General features: G+C 36.8%; 1 protein-coding gene across 4 annotated transcripts in view; it reads right to left on the reverse strand.

Moving 5' to 3' along the window:
• DENND4C (DENN/MADD domain containing 4C) overlaps positions 1–20,894 on the reverse strand; it is a 78,841-nt gene that overhangs the window by 24,257 nt on the left and 33,690 nt on the right. For 2 of the 4 annotated variants that reach the window (XM_010564463.1, XM_010564467.1), the window contains exons 4-20: positions 20,687–20,756; positions 19,245–19,414; positions 17,430–17,671; positions 16,478–16,544; positions 15,744–15,802; positions 14,239–14,383; positions 13,708–13,883; positions 10,369–10,469; positions 8,669–8,887; positions 7,518–7,663; positions 6,281–6,316; positions 5,911–6,041; positions 4,950–5,082; positions 4,277–4,483; positions 3,467–3,595; positions 1,862–2,006; positions 1,383–1,529 (exon numbers count right to left, since the gene is read on the reverse strand). In XM_010564463.1, coding sequence (XP_010562765.1) covers positions 1,383–1,529; positions 1,862–2,006; positions 3,467–3,595; positions 4,277–4,483; positions 4,950–5,082; positions 5,911–6,041; positions 6,281–6,316; positions 7,518–7,663; positions 8,669–8,887; positions 10,369–10,469; positions 13,708–13,883; positions 14,239–14,383; positions 15,744–15,802; positions 16,478–16,544; positions 17,430–17,671; positions 19,245–19,414; positions 20,687–20,756 — 2,323 coding nt within the window. The remainder of the gene's footprint in view (positions 1–1,382; positions 1,530–1,861; positions 2,007–3,466; positions 3,596–4,276; positions 4,484–4,949; positions 5,083–5,910; positions 6,042–6,280; positions 6,317–7,517; positions 7,664–8,668; positions 8,888–10,368; positions 10,470–13,707; positions 13,884–14,238; positions 14,384–15,743; positions 15,803–16,477; positions 16,545–17,429; positions 17,672–19,244; positions 19,415–20,686; positions 20,757–20,894) is intronic. The other 2 variants (XM_010564465.1, XM_010564466.1) reach the window with 2 other exon arrangements.

Raw genomic sequence — 20,894 nt, forward strand, 5'->3', positions numbered from 1 at the left:
AGACATAATTTATCTACAATGTCATATACATATGACTGCTGTTTATTTTACCAGCAAAGAGGAAACATGTAAAAAAGGTTTAAAGTTAGAAGTTTGAGCAGCCATCAGTTATTACATTTGCCTACTATATGAAAAACCTTTTATACAGAAAAGTAAGTTCTGACATTCTTCAGTCCTTATTTTCTCCCTATCATCATTTCAACAATGTTAGTATCCCTGCTTTGCACAGAAGTGAAAACACCCTATCAATAAATGGGTGAATTACCTGCAGAAGTAACATTCAAGGGTAGAAATAATGCACACGTGCATCCAAGGCTTCACACCATATAAGTCTGCACCCCACACCATGATAGCCAAGGACAAATGCGGCACCCAAGAGACAGCAAAGAGCAAAAAGCAGAGCAACAAAGAGCAGAGAGAAGGGAAGTTCAGTAATCTAGGCAGGCATATCAGATGAAGCAAAGGAATAAGACTCAAAGTTCTCTTTACAGAAGGCCTCAAGACATTAAAAACATGAAGAGTGTGCAAGAACCATCTGTACATTAAGTTTTGAAGTACACACAGAAACGAAGTTTAGTTGAGACTGTGCAAAGGTAGGATGTAATCAGTACTATAGCAGATATGAAGAACCATGAATTTTGTCTTGCCATCTCAAGTGATTAACTTCTGTGCACTCTTTTTACTCCAGTTTGTCTGGAAGAGTGCACACCGAGTTTAAAGCATAGTTTTTCTCCAGCTTTTCACCTGTCTTTCCACTCCCAGCATGTCTCATAAAGGCTACAACAAGGTTCTGATAATGTCTATATTTATTTCCAAGTTTAGCAACTACTATGAAGAAGCTTCAATAGGGCCTTTAAAAGCATAGTTTACTATAACCAAACATAACATATTAATTCCAGGAATGCTGATTAGGCCTTTCTGGATTACCATCAAGGAGCAACATTCTAAAGTGTTAGCTTCTAATCACCTCAGCAACTTTCACTCCTTTCCTTTAATGCAGAGAAAGGTTTTACTCAAACAGTCATTGCTATAAAAAATTACAATATGCAAAAATTGAACAAACTCATATGTCAGAGGTGTCATACCTTTCTGAAGATTAGCACAAAAAGCAAGGTTCATGAGACCACAGCAAGACATTTATTTTAACATAACAGTACTTCTGCTACAGTTCACTCTAAACTAAAGAAGTAGCATGATCAGCGGTGAAGGAGTAATATTCAACAACAGTGTATTTCTTTGTCTTTATGTAGTTTAACTCCATGCTTCATTCTCTACAGCCTCAAGAGGGGAAGGTGGTGGTTGTGAAGGAGAAATCAACAGGAGACTAGAAAATTTAGCCTTTTGGGGGACTGTTAGTAGTGAAACCCAGCAGAATCTAGTACCTGTGCTAGAGTGATTATCAATGGAATCAAGCCTGACTAAGTCACTGACGAAGACAGTGTGCTCCCCACTGTTAGCATCATTAGAACTATCCACGCTACCATGGCTCACCATGTCCCCATCACTTCCACCCGTGGTACTCCGCAGAGCTAAAGACATGAACGAGAGCTGGTTAGTAAGAGAGGATTTAACTTTTCAGGTTTTTAATCAAATGTAACATCTTCAGACAACAGTAAATACTTTTGCTTGCACATATAAAATAAGGATATGAAATTCTAGCAAGAGAATTCAGACAATTAATTCTTCAGCGTGCGAAAGACATTCTAAGACTGTTTCAAGCATCAAGTTGGCAATTATCAATTTTTATACACTTAAGGAAAGATGTTCCACTTCTAAAAGCCACAATGTTAGCTGCAATCCCTCAGAAAGCATGTCATGCTCTTCTTCAGCAGAAATAAATCCATTTCAACTAACTTATTACCTGAAATCACAGGTACTTGTAGGCTCTGCGTTGATTTCTTTAAGCACTGCCTAAATTGTGCTGTGCCACGAACTACATTTCGTACCTTTGTCCACAGGAATATGCCACTGCGGTTACTGCTAGGCCAAGGAGACTCTAATACCGCCTACAGAAAGAGATATTGCAATAATAAAAACAGTAAGAAAGTTACACTAAGAAACACAGAACAGTGAGGAGCTTTTGTTTCCATACTCAAAAAAGGCATTTCCTGTCAACCATGGGAAGAAGGACAAATATTTGAGTTTTTATGAGCTGTTCCCTTTTATCCCACAGTTCTGGATACAATAGCTGAGTAACAACAAACACTGGATCAAGATTTCTTTAAGTAAACAAGGTGGGTTTTATTCTTATTTATATACTTCGGTAGCAACAAAAGACCATAGTAGCACCTCTTTTCCTATTACATTACATAGTTTACTTTACTAAGAAGTTTCATCAACATACTACAGGAACTTGGAAGCAAGGAAAAGAGGGGGAGGCTATTTCAACTAGCCTAATTCCAGTCTTCACCCATCCAAAGGATCCTGCTACCTTAAAGGATACACCTAGGAACAGACAGTTTTGACATGGAAGCTCTAGAATCATAGAATCATAGAATCATTTAGGTTGGAAAAGACCTTCAAGATCATCGAGTCCAACCATTAACCATGCCCACTAAACCATGTCCTGAAGTACCCTGTCCACTCGCTTTTTGAATATCTCCAGGGATGGTGACTCAACCACTTCCCTGGGCAGCCCATTCCAATGTTTGACAACCACCTCAGTAAAAAAATTTTTCCTAATATCTAACCTAAATCTCCCTTGCCTCAACTTGAGGCCATTTCCTCTCGTCCTGTCTCTAGCCACCTGACAGAAGAGACCAACACCCACCTCACTACAACCCCCTTTCAGGCAGTTGTAGAGAGCGATAAGGTCTCCCCTCAGCCTTCTCTTCTCCAGGCTAAACGACCCCAGTTCCCTCAGCTGCTCCTCATAAGACTTGTGCTCCAGGCCCCTCACCAACTTGGTTGCCCTTCTCTGGACATGCTCCAGCACCTCAATGTCTCTCCTGTAGTGAGGAGCCCAAAACTGAACACAGGACTCAAGGTGCGGCCTCACCAGTGCTGAGTACAGGGGGACAATCACCTCCCTGCTCCTGCTGGCCACACTATTTCTGATACAGGCCAGGATGCCGTTGGCCTTCTTGGCCACCTGGGCACACTGCTGGCTCATATTCAGCCGGCTGTCAACCAGCACTCCCAGGACTTTTTCTGCCAGGCAGCTTTCCAGCCACTCTTCCTCACTAGACAGGTTCCAAAACCTGGAAACGGAAACACTATAAATGTGTATTTCAACAGAATTTTTGGTTAGCCAAACAGCACAGGAATCTACACTTAACAGTGTACAACCATACAGTGTAGATCCAGTGAACCATAAGCATGTCCAAAATGATTGCTTGCTCAACAGAATCAGCAAATCCAAGTGAAGAGCTGGAAGAAACAATCTTCAAAACATGCTACAGGACAACAGGAGTGACAACAGCAAGACAGACATTGGTCCAGTATCCCTTGTCAACACTTCTCTTACCTTATTGTAATAACCATAGGTGATGGCATTTGGCTGTATTCCAGCATTTTTCATTTCAAAGAGGACTCTCACGGCCTGAACAGGCTGACCCCACAGTCCACAGAGCTGCATTACAACTCTGTAGCAGACCTGACAAGATACAGAAATGCATAAATGGACTGATGACAAGGATTTTGAAACAGCTTCAGCTCTTCCCCGATTTTCAACTTTTACACATGTAAAAGGGAGAGCATGTGAGAGCAGCTATTCAGTACCTGATACTCAACAGCCAGAAGAGGGAGCAAAAATTAAACAGGAAATCGCACGAGCTGAAATAACATCAGCAGTCACATTGTTGAGAATGCTGAATTTTTTTCCACTTGGCTCTTCTGTTTGCAAAATAAACGAGGGAAGGAAACGCCCACACAAAAAGCAGGATAACTTGCTGCTGTGTGCCTGTGGATACTACTGGAAGAATGGCATGCTGCACACAAACCCATTATTCCTTCTGTTCAGTAACTGCAAAGCATTAATTCAAAGTGCATTTAAAAAATAGGGATATTCAAGAACTTCCTGCTTGAAGAAGTCTGGGAGAAGTCTAGCAACACTAAGTTGTAATACTTGACCAAGCTGACACTACACTGGTGACAAAAAAGGAAATTAATTTCCAGTTGCCCTAGTTAAGCAGACTTCTTTAAGATCATGTCAAGGTGGCTTCAAAACAGGTGAAACTGTAAATATGCTTAACCTGGTGGTGGCGGTGAAACACACTATATTTGGACCTTGTCTTCTATTCCATGTTCATGGTAATGTTTTTTTATTCGCACTTGCCTCATCTAGTGGTTCCACATCAGTTTTCCTCATTTTAATTAGAACATCGTATGCCTGTTGCAGTGCTTTGACCTTGGGATGTGCAACTCTGATGTACGCTGGCAGACAAATAAACCATAGGCTGTAACTATGACTGAAGAGACACTTAGCCCATTGTGGGGGGCTTACATAATACTTCTTGGCTAATTTATGAGCTGTTTTTATCTCCTGTAAGGGTGAGACAAAACAAAAAAGCAGACAAAAGATGTAACATCCTGAATCTAGAAGCCATTACTAACTCAGATACAGGCTTCTTAAAAGTAAGCATTTAATAATAACAGACAACATTCAGCTGAAGCTCCTTTCTTACCACTCTCTTATTAAGGCTCTCTGCAAGCAAAAACTAGCATCACAATTAATCCTCTTCTTTTTTCTCCCCCATTCAAGTATTAATTTTAATTTCCTTTTGTTCTATATTACACTCTAAAGCTTAAAAATGGGTTTGCCAGTAAACTGTAATCTCAGATGCTAATTTATTTGTTGCCTACTTTCTTTTGCAAGTGTTGATCTCAGTAGTTACAAAGACTGAACCTCTAACAACATTAACTTACAGAATAAATAGGTAGTGGCAATTTTACCAAAAAACTTCATATCTTTCAGTGTTCACATACTGATTATGTAAGACTCATCTGACCTGTTTTGTCCTCTTTGCCATGAGTGCTGGACTATTTGAAATGCTGCTTCCAGCTGGGTGTCTGCTGAAGGAGAGCTTGAGCTCCTGTGGCCTGTCAAAGAGCTTGAAATCTAGTCGTGGGAAGTTTTTATAGCTATACAGATGATTAAAAAAAACAGAAAATAAAAGATTTCACATACCTGCTCATAGCAGGAAAGCCATACAAAGACAACTTGCGTGCAAGGAACTGACAAACAGGAGAATAAAGAACCAGGGGGAAAAAAAAATAAAAAAAAAAGGAAAGAAGATAGCGAGATCCTTTTAGTCTTATTCACACAGGTATCACAAGAAGATGCCTTGGACATTAAATCTCCATAGACAATGGAAACAAGAACCAGACTGCCATCCATGTCATGAAGGTCAGGGAAGCACAGATGATAATTAACAAGGACAACAGTTGGAAACAGAACCTTTGCGACCTCCAAGAGAGACAGGAAGAAAAAAAGTCATACCCAGAGTGTCTGAAACTCCACTCTTCCTGCACAGGGTTGAAAAACACTGAATGAAAGAAGTCTGAAAAGTGGAGTGGGTATTTTGTTCTTTTGGTTCATCAGCTGCAGATCAATAGTACTGGGCAGATCCATTACCCACCCCCTGTCATTCCCACTATGGAACAAAATACACGTAAGTGGCTCAAACAGGAAGAAAGAAACTGAATACAGGAAGAAAAAAGTATTACTATAAAGTTGGCAAGAAGTTACTGAAAAATTGAAACCAAAATCCTCAAGCCCTCAAACATACACACACAAAAAACACTGGCTTCTAGAGCTTCAGAAACTTACCAGAATCCAGGCAGTTCATATCTTTATAAAGATTCTTCTGAACATTATATTAAGGCAAGTCTTGCACCAAGATGGAACATCTGCCCTGCTTAACATCATAAGCATTCTAGTTTCATTACATGTGGCTGTTTAACTTGTACCTGTATTTTGGCACTCGCTCCTGTCCGTCATCAGCGGGAGGTTCTGGTGGCATTATGAACACTGTGTGTTCACTTTTTTGTGACTCATCAAGCTCAATCAACCGTGCATCTTCAACAGAATCTACATCAACCTGAAAACAGAGTTTTTACTCTAAGTACAGAGTTTGGCTTTGGGATAAAATGTCCTTTTTAACATTAATTATTTTAGTATATGTAAAAATATACTTACTATGTACTGTATTTGATTATATATATAATATATAAAATAAATTAACTTTGTTCTAATAACTCAAATATCAAGCCCACAGCCTTGTCTTTCCATTTTTATTTCACGATCAGATATCCCTAAACATTTTGAAGGACAATGTACCTTTTCTCCTTTTTCTGTTCCTTTATCTGGAAAAAGCTGGGAAAAGAGAAAAAAAAATTAGTTCCTTCTCAACTAAAAAAAAATCCTAAATAATTCTATTAAAGCTGTGTCATTTACTGTAATATTAATTAGGAAACACTAAATTTTCATACTACTGTAGAAGCAATTAATCTTTTCTTCAAATAATTCCTTTGCTGAAAGTAAGAAAATGCAGTAATCGGCATGCTTTCAACCTGTTGACATTAGCTACTAAATACAAAATCCTAAATCTATCAAAGGAAAGTGCTTTCATTTAGTTTAATTGAAAGAAATTGCTGTTTTGCAGATATTTTCTGCAAAATTCTGACAATTTAAGTATGCAACACATTAACAACCTGCAATAATATCAAATTATTAACAATATTAAACAAAGAATACTCTAGATGCATACTGTAGATGCATACCCCCCATCCTCAGCAGAAGGAAAAATAATGGCAAAAAACCTTTTAAACACTTATTTTGTGGTCTGTTTACAAGTGATAATTTGATTGGAATCAATATTGAATCAAAGACTCAGTCTATAAGAACTTGGTATGAAAATGAAGGTTCTGTCCAGAACAAATCATATATATACACCTCAAAAAAACCCCATATAATTCTTTAGCTCCTAGTTTTTATATTGTGAACTTGGCATTTTACAGATGAAGCTATAAGCTCAATAACCCATCTAGACTAGAACCATGCTGAAGAGACTTTGCTTCAAAAAACAAGAAGGGGTTACAGCAATCTTTCTCATATAAAATACATGCAATGAAAGGGGATCTTATCTACATAAATGAGATTTGACCACAAGTGGAGCACTAGGCATGTTTTTGTGTTTTAAGTTTAAATTGTGTGAAAAAGAGCAACAATGCCGATGAGCACTGGTAGGTAATTCCACATTAGAGGGAGGGTGATTAACATTTAAAGGGAAGACATGGATGGCATTGTGCTAAAGTGTCAGCTACTGTTATTTCTCACATTATCTTATAGCTTGACATCCTACAGGGCTTTAATAAAAGTTTCCTCCATCAACACAGACAATGATGACCATGCAAGAAGATGAAGGAAGAAAATGACTCAGAAATAACCACCAAGAATGCCAAACCCTCAAAACACTTGCTTGCAGAGAGTACCTACCTTTACAACTAAAAACCAGGACAATAACACAAAATGAACAGAAGCATATAATATAATAGTACTGCTACATATTTTTCACCTTTTCTATGCAGTCATCAAAAAATGCCAAGCCAGTATCCTTGTCACTCACAAAACTGCACTCTTCAATAAAGCGGCTGAATATCTGCGTTTTGGTGAGATGTGTGTAGAACTTTGTATAGGCACGGTCTCTGCTTTTTAAAAATCCTGGTTATAAAAAGGAACACACAACTAAATACCAGTTACGATTTCCAGAAGAAGTTAACATATGAAGTGTCAACATAAAATATTTAAAGTGCTATTACATAAAGTATTGGCTTCATCAATAAAAACAACTATTTATCACCACTTGCATTCGGAAGATTAAAATGACAGCTTTTTTTAAAATAATTATTTTTCACCATAGTTAACAATGCTTGGCAAGCAATCATCCCTATGTAATCCACTCACTGTGTTTGTTGACTTTTTGTGCAAGAAAAAGATGATGACCTCATATAAAAGCAGAAATATCTAACAGTTAAAACAATACAAAAGTAAAAAATACGTTTGTTATCCTAAGAGGTGATGGGCCTGAAAATATTTAAGACTTTCCAAACCTCTGACTAAAAAATCTCTAATCAAATCTCTCTGCCAGTGACTAAAAAAATCCAACCCCAACCAAAAAAAAACCCAACCCAAAACATCACCACCACATACAAAACAAAATACCTGTGACATTTTATCTAGCATTCAGCCCATGAACAGATCTGAAAAGTTAAGGTGATAACATGAGGAAAACAAAATGACGTTTGCTGACTATTGTTTTGTTATGTTTCTAATCTCTGCCCTGTTCTCTATTATCTTCCCATTTATATCAAGAACATTACTTTGTTCTTCATTACTGGGCTTCTGGCATTTTTGCTCTGTACAAATTGAGAAATATTCTTTCACTCCCAAGAGCTGCCCTTATGGAATACACCATGCAGAGACTACATCATGCTACTGAAAGACAGCCTTTCTAATACCAGAGCCACTGCAAAATCGCAGTTCTTTGTGCATATATCAGTGTTCTAATCAACTTTGAATAGTTTAACTTTATACAATTGCAATTTTAAATATTGCCAAGAATTGTACAACCAAAGGGAACTTTGACTTTTTAAAGTTAAGCAACTCCTCAACCCTAAAGTTGTAACACTGCCAATGCTATCAGCAGCTGGTTTGCCTCACCCTCACCTTGATGATCAAACAAGGAATCAGCAGCAGTTGCTTTATTTGAAGGTGCTTGCGTGATTGGCTTGAGGAATGTTCTATAACCCTTTAAAATAGATGCCATGAAACGGAGAAAAGCTTCCTGGATCTCCATCTCAAGTTCTATCATCTTCTTCTGCCAGGAAAAATCTGCCTCAATAGGAGTCATCTCCACTGCAGAGCCTTCTTGAGTTTTCCTGTGAACTAGCAATGAGCAACATATACAATCCTATATTAAAATTCAGTGCATTCAAACAGGTAACTTTTGCAAGATGCTGATGATGGATTTTTCTTTTTTCTACTTGCCCAAATTCAGAAGTGACAAATGCTAGAAATCCTATGATTGTTTTCCAATTGATGTGGCCCATATAAAAGACAGGTTACCTCAGGAGTTGATTATGTGTTTTTCTAACTCATCCGGTCCTCTGGGACATGAACCAATGAGGAGGATCTCAGTTGAGTTAATGTTACCACACACCCAACTGAATGTAGTCTTTCAGTAACAGATCAACACAAAGGAGCATGTTTTCCCTGTTCTGAAGATTGCACATCTAGAAAGAAAGGGCCTAAAACTATTTTTCTAATAAAAATTCTAACATTTTAATACACCAAAGGGTAGAAACAAGTAGATGACATTCAGAGTTTACTCTTGCACTCTTGAAAAAACAGTAGCAGGTACTGCTGGAAATTATAGTTCCACAATTTCCATTATAACAAAAATATCAATTATTGTAATATAAATATTTCTATATAAATATAAATAAATAACATATCTATTATAGTATTGCCAAAATAGAAAAACTATGTATCTATCAAAGATCACTAGTTCTGGTCAAGTTAAAACTAGGCAGTAGTTCTGTATCAGGTAGACTGCATGACATTCCCTGCTGATAAAACCAAAAGAAAAGTTGAAGATTTCTAACCTCATATATATGAAGTAAAGGCTATCTGCAAACAAATTATAGAAAATTGAGGCAAGAAAATCTACCTGTTAATGCACTTTTCTGTTTTGGTAACTTACAAATTTTATGTATCTTGTATACCTATGAGGCTATCATTGTCTCCTTCTCCATAATGATGCAACCTAACATACTCTGAAACAGCTTACATTAAAGAGCCTGTCTACAGTCAGAAAGAAGCAATACCTGAGAACTGTTAGGTCAGCTACAACTTTGCTCTTACCTGTCTAAGTCATTAGGCTGAAGATGGTCAGTTTTTCTTTTTCTTTTGACAAAATACTTTGTCAAACTATAGTTACTTGATTATTTTTGTAGAATAGTCATTATCTGAAATATTCCACAGTATCGGCACAATAGCTAAGATATTCAACATTATTTTACTCATATCCCCGTTTCCTCTATTATTTTTGATCAGAACTGTGAATATTGTTCTAGGTTGAGATCCAAACGTGTTTTAGCTGAATCTTTGTTTAAATATAATTTAATCATGAGTAAACACTAAAAAAAAGCCTAAATTTTGAGAAGTCACACCAAAGAAAATAAAAGTCTAAAAAAATAATTCACACTACATATGATAGAATTAAGTCCTTACATTTATATACTAACACACCTAAGAGTCTTAAATTATAGTATGAGAAAATTTAGTAGTTTTCTTTGAATATTTACTTTCCCTGCTTTAGGCAGTTTTTGTTCTTACCCCTTCCCATTTTATTTTATATATTTCACCTGCTGCCAGCTGTGGGTGCAGTTTCTTTAAGGTGCTGAGCAAACTTTTACAAGGCTTCTTAGGAAACTGCTTCCAGTTGGTGCTCTTCTTATCATCTGATCTAAAACACAGGGGAGGGAAAAAAGGATATATAAAATACAGACCATATAAAAAAAGAATAGCTTCCACAGCCCTAAGTTGCTTCATTTTCAGAACGTAGTGACTAAAAAAAAGAAATTGTTTTGAATAGAAAGAAATCTTGTTACTGTCCATATTTGTCAAAATAAAAAAATGGAGTGACATAACTCAGAATTTCATTTCTTCAGTTACGAGTAGAATTTTCTCCAGTCTGTAAGAAGGATCTGCATTAAGATTTGATTTAGACTTTTTAGTTGAAGTTTCACTTTTAGTTGAAGTTTCACTTAGCTGATGTCCCTTTCAGAATTTTATCAGCCTTTCAGTCTAATTTAAGCACACTAATCTGTATGTGATTACTATGCAAAGTCTACACTACCTTAAACCTGCCATACTGCTACGGATACAAATAAAGGCAGTTCAGAATACAACATGAACTTGTTCCAGCAAAATGTTGGAAGACCAGTCTGGTAGCTTTATGGTCATTTGGTACACGGTAACATGTCTATGGCAACACAGTTCCAGCTTCAACCACAGGCTAGCAGGGACTAGGAAGACTGGCAGTTCAGTTCACAGTTTGGAAATTACGTGGTTGATTAAGCAGTGGGGTAAATTGGCCTAAAGGGATGCTCATCTTTGTTAGAAGGACAATGGGTACAATGCCAGACCTTGTTTAAGCAGTTAGATATAAAGAGAGAGAGTAGGGAGCAAATCCTGAGAACTCCTACGCCTCTTTCTGGAAGGCAGAAGGTGGGGGACAATTGCCATAACAGAGAGTACAGCAAACCTTGTGGCCAAAAGATCTAATCAGTTATTACTATCCGAGTTGATGCTGTCAATGCCTGTTTTGCACTTTGCATCACAGTGAAATATTTGTTCAATTATTATTTGCTCAACTGGCACCGACACAGAACTATCTTAGAAAGGAAGCCAAAGTTTCAGGAGTTAAAGAAAAGATGCACTCATATGAATGCCTTTGCCCATTTTTTTCCCCACCATAATGGCATGCCTATAAACAATATAAGCAGTACTGTTCCAAAAATGCAAGGAAAAAAATGTTGCTATAAAAATAAAACAAACTCTCAAATCTTTGCCCTAAAAAGGCTACTTTCCTTAACCAGCTTTCAGTGTTACTTTCACAGAGATAGTTGAAAACATCCAAAAAAAGGCATTAAGGAAGCTACTGAATGAATAAAAGGCCTTCAGTATTTTTTGGCAGTAAATAAATCTCCAGTCTATCATAAGGAAGATAGCAGCAAACTTGCTCTAAAAAGACACTAGACAGACAGACTGATATACTAGAAAATACTGAATTTTTCAAATGTTATGCTTCTAGTACACAGTCTGTCAAAGTAAGCAACAGTGCTGTTAAATGCTTTTAAAAAAGCAGCACTGCCACAGAAATAAAGAGAGGCAGAAACAGATGTTGATAAAATAAAATGGAATATCAACCTTTACTCACTAATAACATGGTATTTTAGAATTCTGTATGATCTTCAACACAAAGGGCTTTATTTCATTTTACCTACACATCTCCAAGACTGAAAAATATCCTCATTTCCAGGTTTAAAAAGTTTTATAATTTAGGTACCAACACCTCACATTTACCTAAGTCAAATGTTACAGTCAAATAAGTGGTACAGATGAGATACATGTAAAATGGGCAGCAAAAAAGATCAGTTGACTATTGGAAGAGAAATGGACTTGTAAGACAGTAAAAGAGAAGGTGCAAAAATCTTTCCAGTTGAGTGCCTCATAAAAGGTCAGCCACTGGTAGGTTTTTCATTCAGTAACCAATCCGAGTAAAGTTGGTACTTCGTCTTTCTAGCAGTCATCCCAACAGAATCTTGACATCCTTATCACCTTACTAAATCCCCTGTTTCTATCTCCTTCATTTTTCTGCAACCCAGTCTTCAACTTCCATTCTACTTATGAACAAAAATATTCAGGTATTTCTCACTGCAAATATCTTCATATAAACAAGTTATCTTCCTTGAGTTTCTTCAATACATTCTTCTTTCACAACACCTATTATAATTATTCTTTTGGTGGCATAATACTTTGATATACAGTGACGAAAATGCATTTTGCAGTGTTTTTAATGGGGACCTAGGGGAGGGAGGAAAAAAAACAAATAAAAAATAAACACAGTCTGCTCCATTGTTTACTATTTCCTTTGATGCTACTAATAAAACAAAGCATTTCAGTAATGTAAAGGAAACATTGCTTCAGTAGAGGAAGGGTCCTTTTGACACAATGAAAATCAAGAAAGCACTCAACTGACCCATAAATCAAATGACTAATTCTAACTGAAGTTAGTAAAAAAAAAAGTCAAGAGTTAAAAAGTGACATGAGATGAAGTAAAACTATATTTTCACAGAGAAAAGATGTGCACTTTATTTAGTGATGTTCAGCTTCATCCTGAACTCGCTTAGATGCCTCTTTCTATTTATGATCTAATTAATTTAAAATGGAAAGGTTATTCATAAAGTTACTAAATTAAACACCTGAAACAACTGAATTTTCAATTCAGTTATTTGTACTCTGATTTAGATACATTACAGAAAAACAGAAGAGTTACTCTGAATTAGGGTCTCCTCAAGGTGTGAAGAAACTGTTCATGCAACACCTACACTTCAAGAAAAGCATTAGAAACATAGTCATTAAGTGACAATATTTGAGATTGACTGTAGTCAACACACGAAATTTTGCTTGACTGTTCTCAGCAGAAATTTGGCTCTTGTAACTTCAGAAAAATTTCTTTGTTACAGAAACATAAAGCGCCCTGAGTGCAAGACAGCATCAAAAGCTGTCATGAAGGGTCCTGAAGAACTCATGTTCATACCAATAGTCACTGAACACAGGCAAACCAAATTCAAAAGTGGCAGGTCAAGGTGAAAATTAAAGAAATGGTGGGGCATTAAAAAAAAACCAAACAATTTTTCTTCCTCTTTTCTAGCTTTTATCCCATTTCTCTAATCAGCAGTACTCTAAGTAGAAAAATAAACCAGAACACATTACCTTTGTTACTAAATTTATAGTAACATCTGCATCACATTTTTATAAGCAGTGGCAAGTGTTGACCCTTGACTTAGTAAGTTTTAATTTGCTATGAAGCATCAGAAATGAGAAAAGAACAGAGGACAGTAAGAAATGAGCCATCTCCCGAGCATTTCAGCAATCTCTCTATCTACAGATAAATGTAAAAACTCCATAGAACTTACATGTACACCATGTTTGTGTCTAAGTCAATGCACACAATATCCTGTGGTGGATCATACAGATCAAAGTATCGTGAATCAACTCCAACAATAAATGGAACAGGTGCACTGAGTACGGTGGCCAGAGACAAAGGACAGAGAGGGATATATGGACATTGCCACTGAAATGGAAATATCATCTGAAGGAAAAATTAAATGAAATCAATGCATTAAAACAAGACAACAGACACTGTACAATAAAACCTAAGAAGTTACATGCAGCAAATTGAAATTGCTGGAAGCATTGTAACACTGTCTGAAAAGAGTCTTCAAGTTTGACCACTTATTTATGGCACATCTCTTAGTTACCTATGCAAAAATGTTGATCATTCTAATAGTTATAACATAAGACATGCTAGGGCACTTTAACTAAATGTTATTGCTGGGAAAAATGATCATTTAGTGCATCAATCATTTTAACCTAAAAAAGCCTTGCAACAACTGTGGAGTTTGAACCGATTTCGCTCTCTGCTGTACAGAACACTTTGTACTTACAGCTACTACAGCTTCAGCAACTCCTGTCAACACAGCTGGTCTAAGAGAATGGAGGAGGATCTTGCCTTCTAGTAATACAAAGAGCAACAGAGTGGCACAGTTTTCCGGTCCAAGATTCATGAGCAGAGTGCTAAAGTTTGCTCCACTAAGGGGTGGGTGGGAAGGGGGAATAGAATAAGAATGTTACAGGATGTTATAAAAAAAAAAAAAAAAAAAAAAAAGCCCCTGCTACCAAACTTCCGACAACTGTTTGGGATTAACTAGTTGAGTGCTGCTAATAATACCACACATCAAATATCTACCTATTTAATAGCTATCACCTCAGTATGAGACTTGTACTGCCACAAAGAAACCTAAATTCAAATATTGCTAAAACATATGCTATATCATGCTACTGCTGAGTTTGCATTGTTTATGGCAATCTCTCTCATATATGCACTGGCATCTTTTCTTCATAACAGTAAAACAGATCTAACTGGTGTTAACAACTAATCTGAGCACATATAATACCAGTAGTTTCATAGGACGGATTACCTCAGGCAAAAATTGTGAACTAGAGTATCCATTTGATCTTAGAATCACAGTATCAAATTCTAATACTAGTCAAGCAAAATCAATCTATCATTCTGATATCAACATGCATGTAGTTTCTACAGTTTAGACGCCATTTCATTGTTTGGACTGTACACATTTAGGAACTGTAATGACATCTGTAAGAGCACAGGGGTGTAAAATCTGTCCTTAGAAAAGTGCTTACATGTTACTTTGCAGTTTGGTGGCTGGCTGCAATTTTTCACTTAAGAGGCTATGTAACAGATATGATTAAACATGGGATTCTTCTGCATACAGAATATTACATTATAATGTTTAAGGGGTGAGATTAAAAAAAAAAAAAAAAATTTGGTTTTTAACTTAAAAACCAGCCAAAAATCAACAAAGCCATCCAAACAAAACCCCATGTCAAAATCATATGGACATCCAGCCCAGAAGATGCAGGCAGTATCCACAGAGACTGCATCAATTTTCAAGCACAAATATAAATTTTTAGGTATGCTTCTGAATTTCTGAAATGTTTGCACACTCATGCATTGACTGATTTCACATAACTGCTTGACATAAATGTCTCTCTTGGATCCGAAAATGGAAAAAAACCCAACAGTCTATATATGCTATTAGAAAAAAGTTTTGCTTACTACACAGGTTCTGAAAATACAAGATATTTAAATACATGGGGATTTTTTCATCACAGCCTGCTTCTTCTTTCTTTCGAGTTCCTACAATAATCTCATAATTCATCCTTACTTCAGGATAATGAGTGATACTATTCTTCCACAAGGGACAGGTCTATGTCAAAAAGACAAAACTGTATAATATAATAAATGTGTATTGAGTTTTCTCTTTATAAAACCTAATGTTGCAGTAATGTTTGGTTTCCTTCTATGACTCATTCCCATTTGCATCTGAATTTTTCAAGTAGCATACATTTAAAGCATTAATAATGATACCTTAATGGCAATGGTGTAGAAACTGGCTGAGACAATATTAATGCATCATGGGCAGAAAGCTGAAACACATAAAGTAGTACGTGATTGATATGGACAACTCCAAAGTTAATACACTATAATATTCCAATATAAATGTATATCCATAGTCTCATAAACTGCCTGGCAGACAGAGTTACAATGTCATGTAAGAGACGCAAATCAGAGACAATCTTTGCTACTTGTGTTCCCTAGGTCAACAGAGCTTGTATTAGTCACTGAAACGATTCTCAGAAGTTACAGGAAATTGTCTGTGACTCAGTGTTGAATATGTGACTGCTGCTAGGTGATTAAACAGAGAAGCACAAGAGACAGTGCCTCAGGGGACTAACCTTTGACCCATAGTAGTGGGTGGACAAGTGAGAGAAAGACAGAAAACAAACAACCCCCCCACTGAGGTAATGCAAATGGTGCCTATAAAATTAAAGGATAATATATGCCAGAAATTTCAAAAGCGCAAATAGGAAGCTGCTGCCACCCACACCACCTGAAGTCTGAAATAGTCTCCTTTGCTAAGTTACCCCAGGTTTATACCAATGAAAGAGAAGGCCAACCCATCCATCTCCTCCTCTCTCCCTTCCAGCAGATGGGTATTCAAAGCTGAGTAAAAAGCCTAAAGGAAGAAACCAGGCTTTCAAAAGCAAGAAAGAAGGTTTGCCATTATTGTAACTAAAAATGGAAGCAAACGTTTTACTTACCTGCACCAGAATTCTTGGCCTTTGTGGTGAAGGGAAAGGTATATTGTGCATAAAATGGGATATGTGCCTGAAAAGAAGTCAAGCTGTTAGAAAACCGGCACCAGGGACTCATCGGGGGGAAAAACAATGTTAATCACATTTCGGAATTACTATGGTACCAAGTTTTAGAAAGGCCATTAAGATTTATTTACTGGTTTGATAATTTAAAAGCCTATTTATGCAAACAGAAACAAAGAAGCTCCGTTCACTCACATTTAATGCATGAAAATTTATACTGGCATCTTCAGATACATATGCAAAAGATAAGAACACACTGGCATTTAGGCAAGCCATTTAAAATCCCAGGCAGCCTAACCTCATTCTACAGAGTTTCTAATGAGGCTTAGCTAAGAGAAACTATATACTTCACTGCCAGATGTCCAATACAATTTTGAAGGTAACATCATATTTCAGCAACTTTTAGGACCATGAAAAGCATCCTCTACAGAGTTTATGCACACACATACACAGGCACGCACGTTCTCTCTGTCTCTCTCCCGCCATGCTATGCATTAGTTGCAGTGCTTGGAAACAGACACAGATATTCATTGCTAATGTGCACAGTCCCTGAGCTTGTATTTATTAACCTAAAATGCAGGACTGCAAAAGTTAGCATGTATCTTATCGCTCAGCCATCTTCTGTGTTTGATGTCATTAAGAGAAAGGTAAACAGGCTTGACACGTTCTAACAGAAAGCCACAGTAAAATCCAGTTCACTTTCCTAGCACTGCAAAAGCCACTACTATTAAACAGAAGCAGCAGTAATTTCTATCAGTATAACATATATTACACAGTTCAAGCAAGAGGATGGAGCAAATATACCAACTAAGTAAGTGTGACATGTATAAATCACATGACTCCTTGAGCCGATATAACTACCTTCCCACATTAACTTGAAAAATATTTTACATACTTTTCAATGGGAAGAGGATGAGGTCCAGAGACAGAGAGTTTGTAGATGAACATAAGAAATTTTCGAAATGCTTCAAAGAAAGGCCAGTGTGAGAGAAGGCAGATGCATTTGTTGGAATTGATGGACTTGGAAGTAACCACTTTCCTCTCTACAGCTGTCAGGAGACCCAGCTGCAATTGCTGTTTTTCTGTTAGCAGCTCCCGGGGATAAGGCTCATAAAACTGAATAGCAGCACCATAAACCTAAAAGGTGAAGAAAAACAGCTGAGCAGACCCAGTATTTAACAGGAGACTGGATTAGAACTTTCCAAGCATCCTTAAGTCTTTGGTGTTTGCACACACACTACAGTGCTTTCGCGGGTAGCTTGTGAAATGCCTTTTCATTTATGTAAACATACACAAAGTATCCTTATAAATGAAAGGCTCTGGACGCTTGTGCCTCTCTCCCTCTTTTTCATTCCACTTTACTGAACAAAGTATTCATACTCAGTAAATTGAAAGGGAAGGAACCAAACTGCATGCTGTGACAAAACCCTACCCATTAACCATTATAGTAAAAAAAAAAACAAAACAAAACCCTCTCATGAAATGCTTGTGCTCAGTAAATTCCCCTATCATTAATACACTAAACAATAAAATAATTTTAGCTTTGACTTCACTCATTTTATCAAGCTAAACAGCTACCAATCTCTTCTAATATTCCTTCCCTATTTGTCAGAGTTTCATGATTTACTGAATTGTTCTGGTAAGCTTAGCAAAAAGAGAACAGGGAAAGATGGATACCACAGTATACATTCTCTCTGAGAAAAATACTGGCAGGTACTGCATTCCTCTTTGCAAAAGAACTATTAATATATTGGAGAAAGACTTTTTTTGTTGTTTGGAAATGTAGAAGTATATAAATTTTCCTGACAAGGGACTCGGGCAGAGTGGAAGATGACCTGTTAACACTAATAGAGCCAAACTGCTGTTTATTAGTCAGAGAGCTAATCACACATTACAATCACTTATTCCCTCATGCAGTTCACACACACAGACACAGCTGGCAAGGTGAAGCAACACCTGGGAGACCAACCCCAAACAAGGGCTCCCTTCCTTCCTCAGGTGTACCTATAACCCTGTAGTCTCTGTCTGTGTATAGCAGACACTGCCTTATCACATGTGGGCTGAGTCATGCAACACGTTTTTGGTGCCTGTGTGTGCTGGTGGCCTTATACAGATTTGGCAGATGGCTGGTGTTCCAAATGCATCACTTCATGTAAATTCAACAGGATCACTGGTCTCAGGAGCTCATCAGTTCGTCAGAGCCTCTCACATGCTACCTCTCAGCACATACTTTTCCTCTCCCTGCCCTGCTGTTTTCTGGTAACTATTTTTCTATTCAAGTACATAGATACCTACAGAGCCAAATTACACAAATTCACACAGAAGTGGCTTTTAAGGTAACCATAGGAAAACCATAACAACTTAAACATTGCTAACACATGTGGTAAGTGAACATCTCTTTAATATGTAGGCTACATTTCCCAGAAACTTCTTACTTGAAAGAATAGAGAAATCCATGTGCTGTGAATTTTGGTTTTGTTAAGTGTATGGTTCAGCTTACATGGGACTAAACAGCACATACTCTTCCAGCTATTTCCTGTTCTGGTTTACTTCCGTCTTACATGAAGGCTTAAGAAATACAATTTTATAAGGGAAGTATTTAACAATTTATTTTGTAGTATTTCTCAAATACAGAAGAAAAAATGCCAATTTATCTCCACAGCAGCCATTTGAACTAAAAGCAAAATCTAGTCACAGTGTGGAGCCATACCTTTTCTGCAGAAGAGCAGGTCAGTACAAATGTTGAGAACACTGGTAGTGGATATTTGGTTTGTGGGTCCCAGCACTCAATAGTAGCTCCCATAGGAAGGCAGAAGAGAGGTACGGATTCCGATAGTGGGAATGACTCATAGTTTTCTTGAGGATATCTGAAAATTAAGCCTTCAGAATGGGAGAAGGAAAAGTAAGCACATTTGCTTTGCAAGCTCTAAACAATGTAAGCAATATATTTTCCACAACATACAGCAAAGTCTGTTGGTCGTCTGGACTTTATAACCGAATGTTACATCTGCAGAAGAAGAAACTCTCACATCTGACAGTAAGACTAAGTCATCCAAGTAATAAACATATAGAAATTGTGTATGAATACTGAAGCACTCTCTTTTGGTAAGTGCTCGAAAAACAGTACTTAGTAAAAACTAATTAGTGAAGATTTTTACCTTAAACCAGTTGGGAATTACCTGTGCTATTTAAATGTGCCTTTGGAATGGATTTTATTACAAAGAAATTCCTATGAAGAAAGTAGTTATTTATCTACTGTAAAAACAGCAGCAATACCTCCACTGAAAATAGGATGAACTAGCTAAGTGTCCACATTTTCTGCTAATCACTCATTATGTTCAATTTAAACAAATAGTTTGTTCAGTTTTCATAAATATATCTAACTCTTGCTGGTAGAAAATAGGCACACAAGCATCGGTTTATTATTGCTGTTCATCTAGCTTATTTTATGGTACACTGACTTAATTATCTACGCTTACCACTTCTACTTGGTAGTTTACTCCTTTCAAAGGAATTTGGTACATGTAGTGCTCAGTAGAAATTCTTTTGAAAGGTCTGACTTCAGAAAAAAAAATAATAATCTGTAGCAATGCATTAAAAAACTTACAAAAGCCAGATTTAAAAGAAAATACTTTTTGTCATTTATTGATCAGAATATTTTTCACTCTCCTCAAATAAGAAACAAGTGAATAGTTGTGGAACTGAAGAAAAGAAACACATTTAATTTTCAAATTAAATGAAAGATGTTGCATTAGCTGTGAGACATAAAAAGAGATATAAGTAAGGTTGAATAGAATTTTTAATTACTCCTTCTCCATCATCACCAACACAAGAAATATGAAGCCTTTTGTTACACCTGAAATGCTTGCTAAGCTTTCCGCTAAAGGTCCTAATCTACCAAACCTGCCATGATTAGAACTAAATTAATAAAGAGTAATGCCATTCCTATTTTGGCTTTTTTTTTTTTTTTTTTTTGCCTGGGACAAAGTGAGGATTGCAAAGAGGCATTATAGGAGTTGATTTCAACTGACATGCTCTAGGAACAGAATACTGACAGACAGCACTTAAGCTTTTAAAATTATTATTCAATTTCAGCAAGGCATTCAAATCCTTCTGTTACCACGTTTAGACAGTGCTTCTAACATTACTTACCAGCTTTATATGCTAAGGAGTTAGAAGCTGGCACAGACTTCTTGTAACAAAGGTACACACTGGAACCCCACTGGAAGACACAAGTTTCATCTTAGAACCAGAAAAGATAACAACAGGCAGCAGAGGAATCAAGTATAAGCATTTGAATATACTCCTAATATTACAAACAGAGCAGACATTCAGATAAAAAGTGTTACAGAATAAAATG

The sequence above is a fragment of the Haliaeetus leucocephalus genome, unplaced genomic scaffold, assembly GCF_000737465.1.
Source record: "Haliaeetus leucocephalus isolate CR32 unplaced genomic scaffold, Haliaeetus_leucocephalus-4.0 Scaffold180, whole genome shotgun sequence".
NCBI classification, from domain to species: Eukaryota; Metazoa; Chordata; class Aves; order Accipitriformes; family Accipitridae; genus Haliaeetus; species Haliaeetus leucocephalus.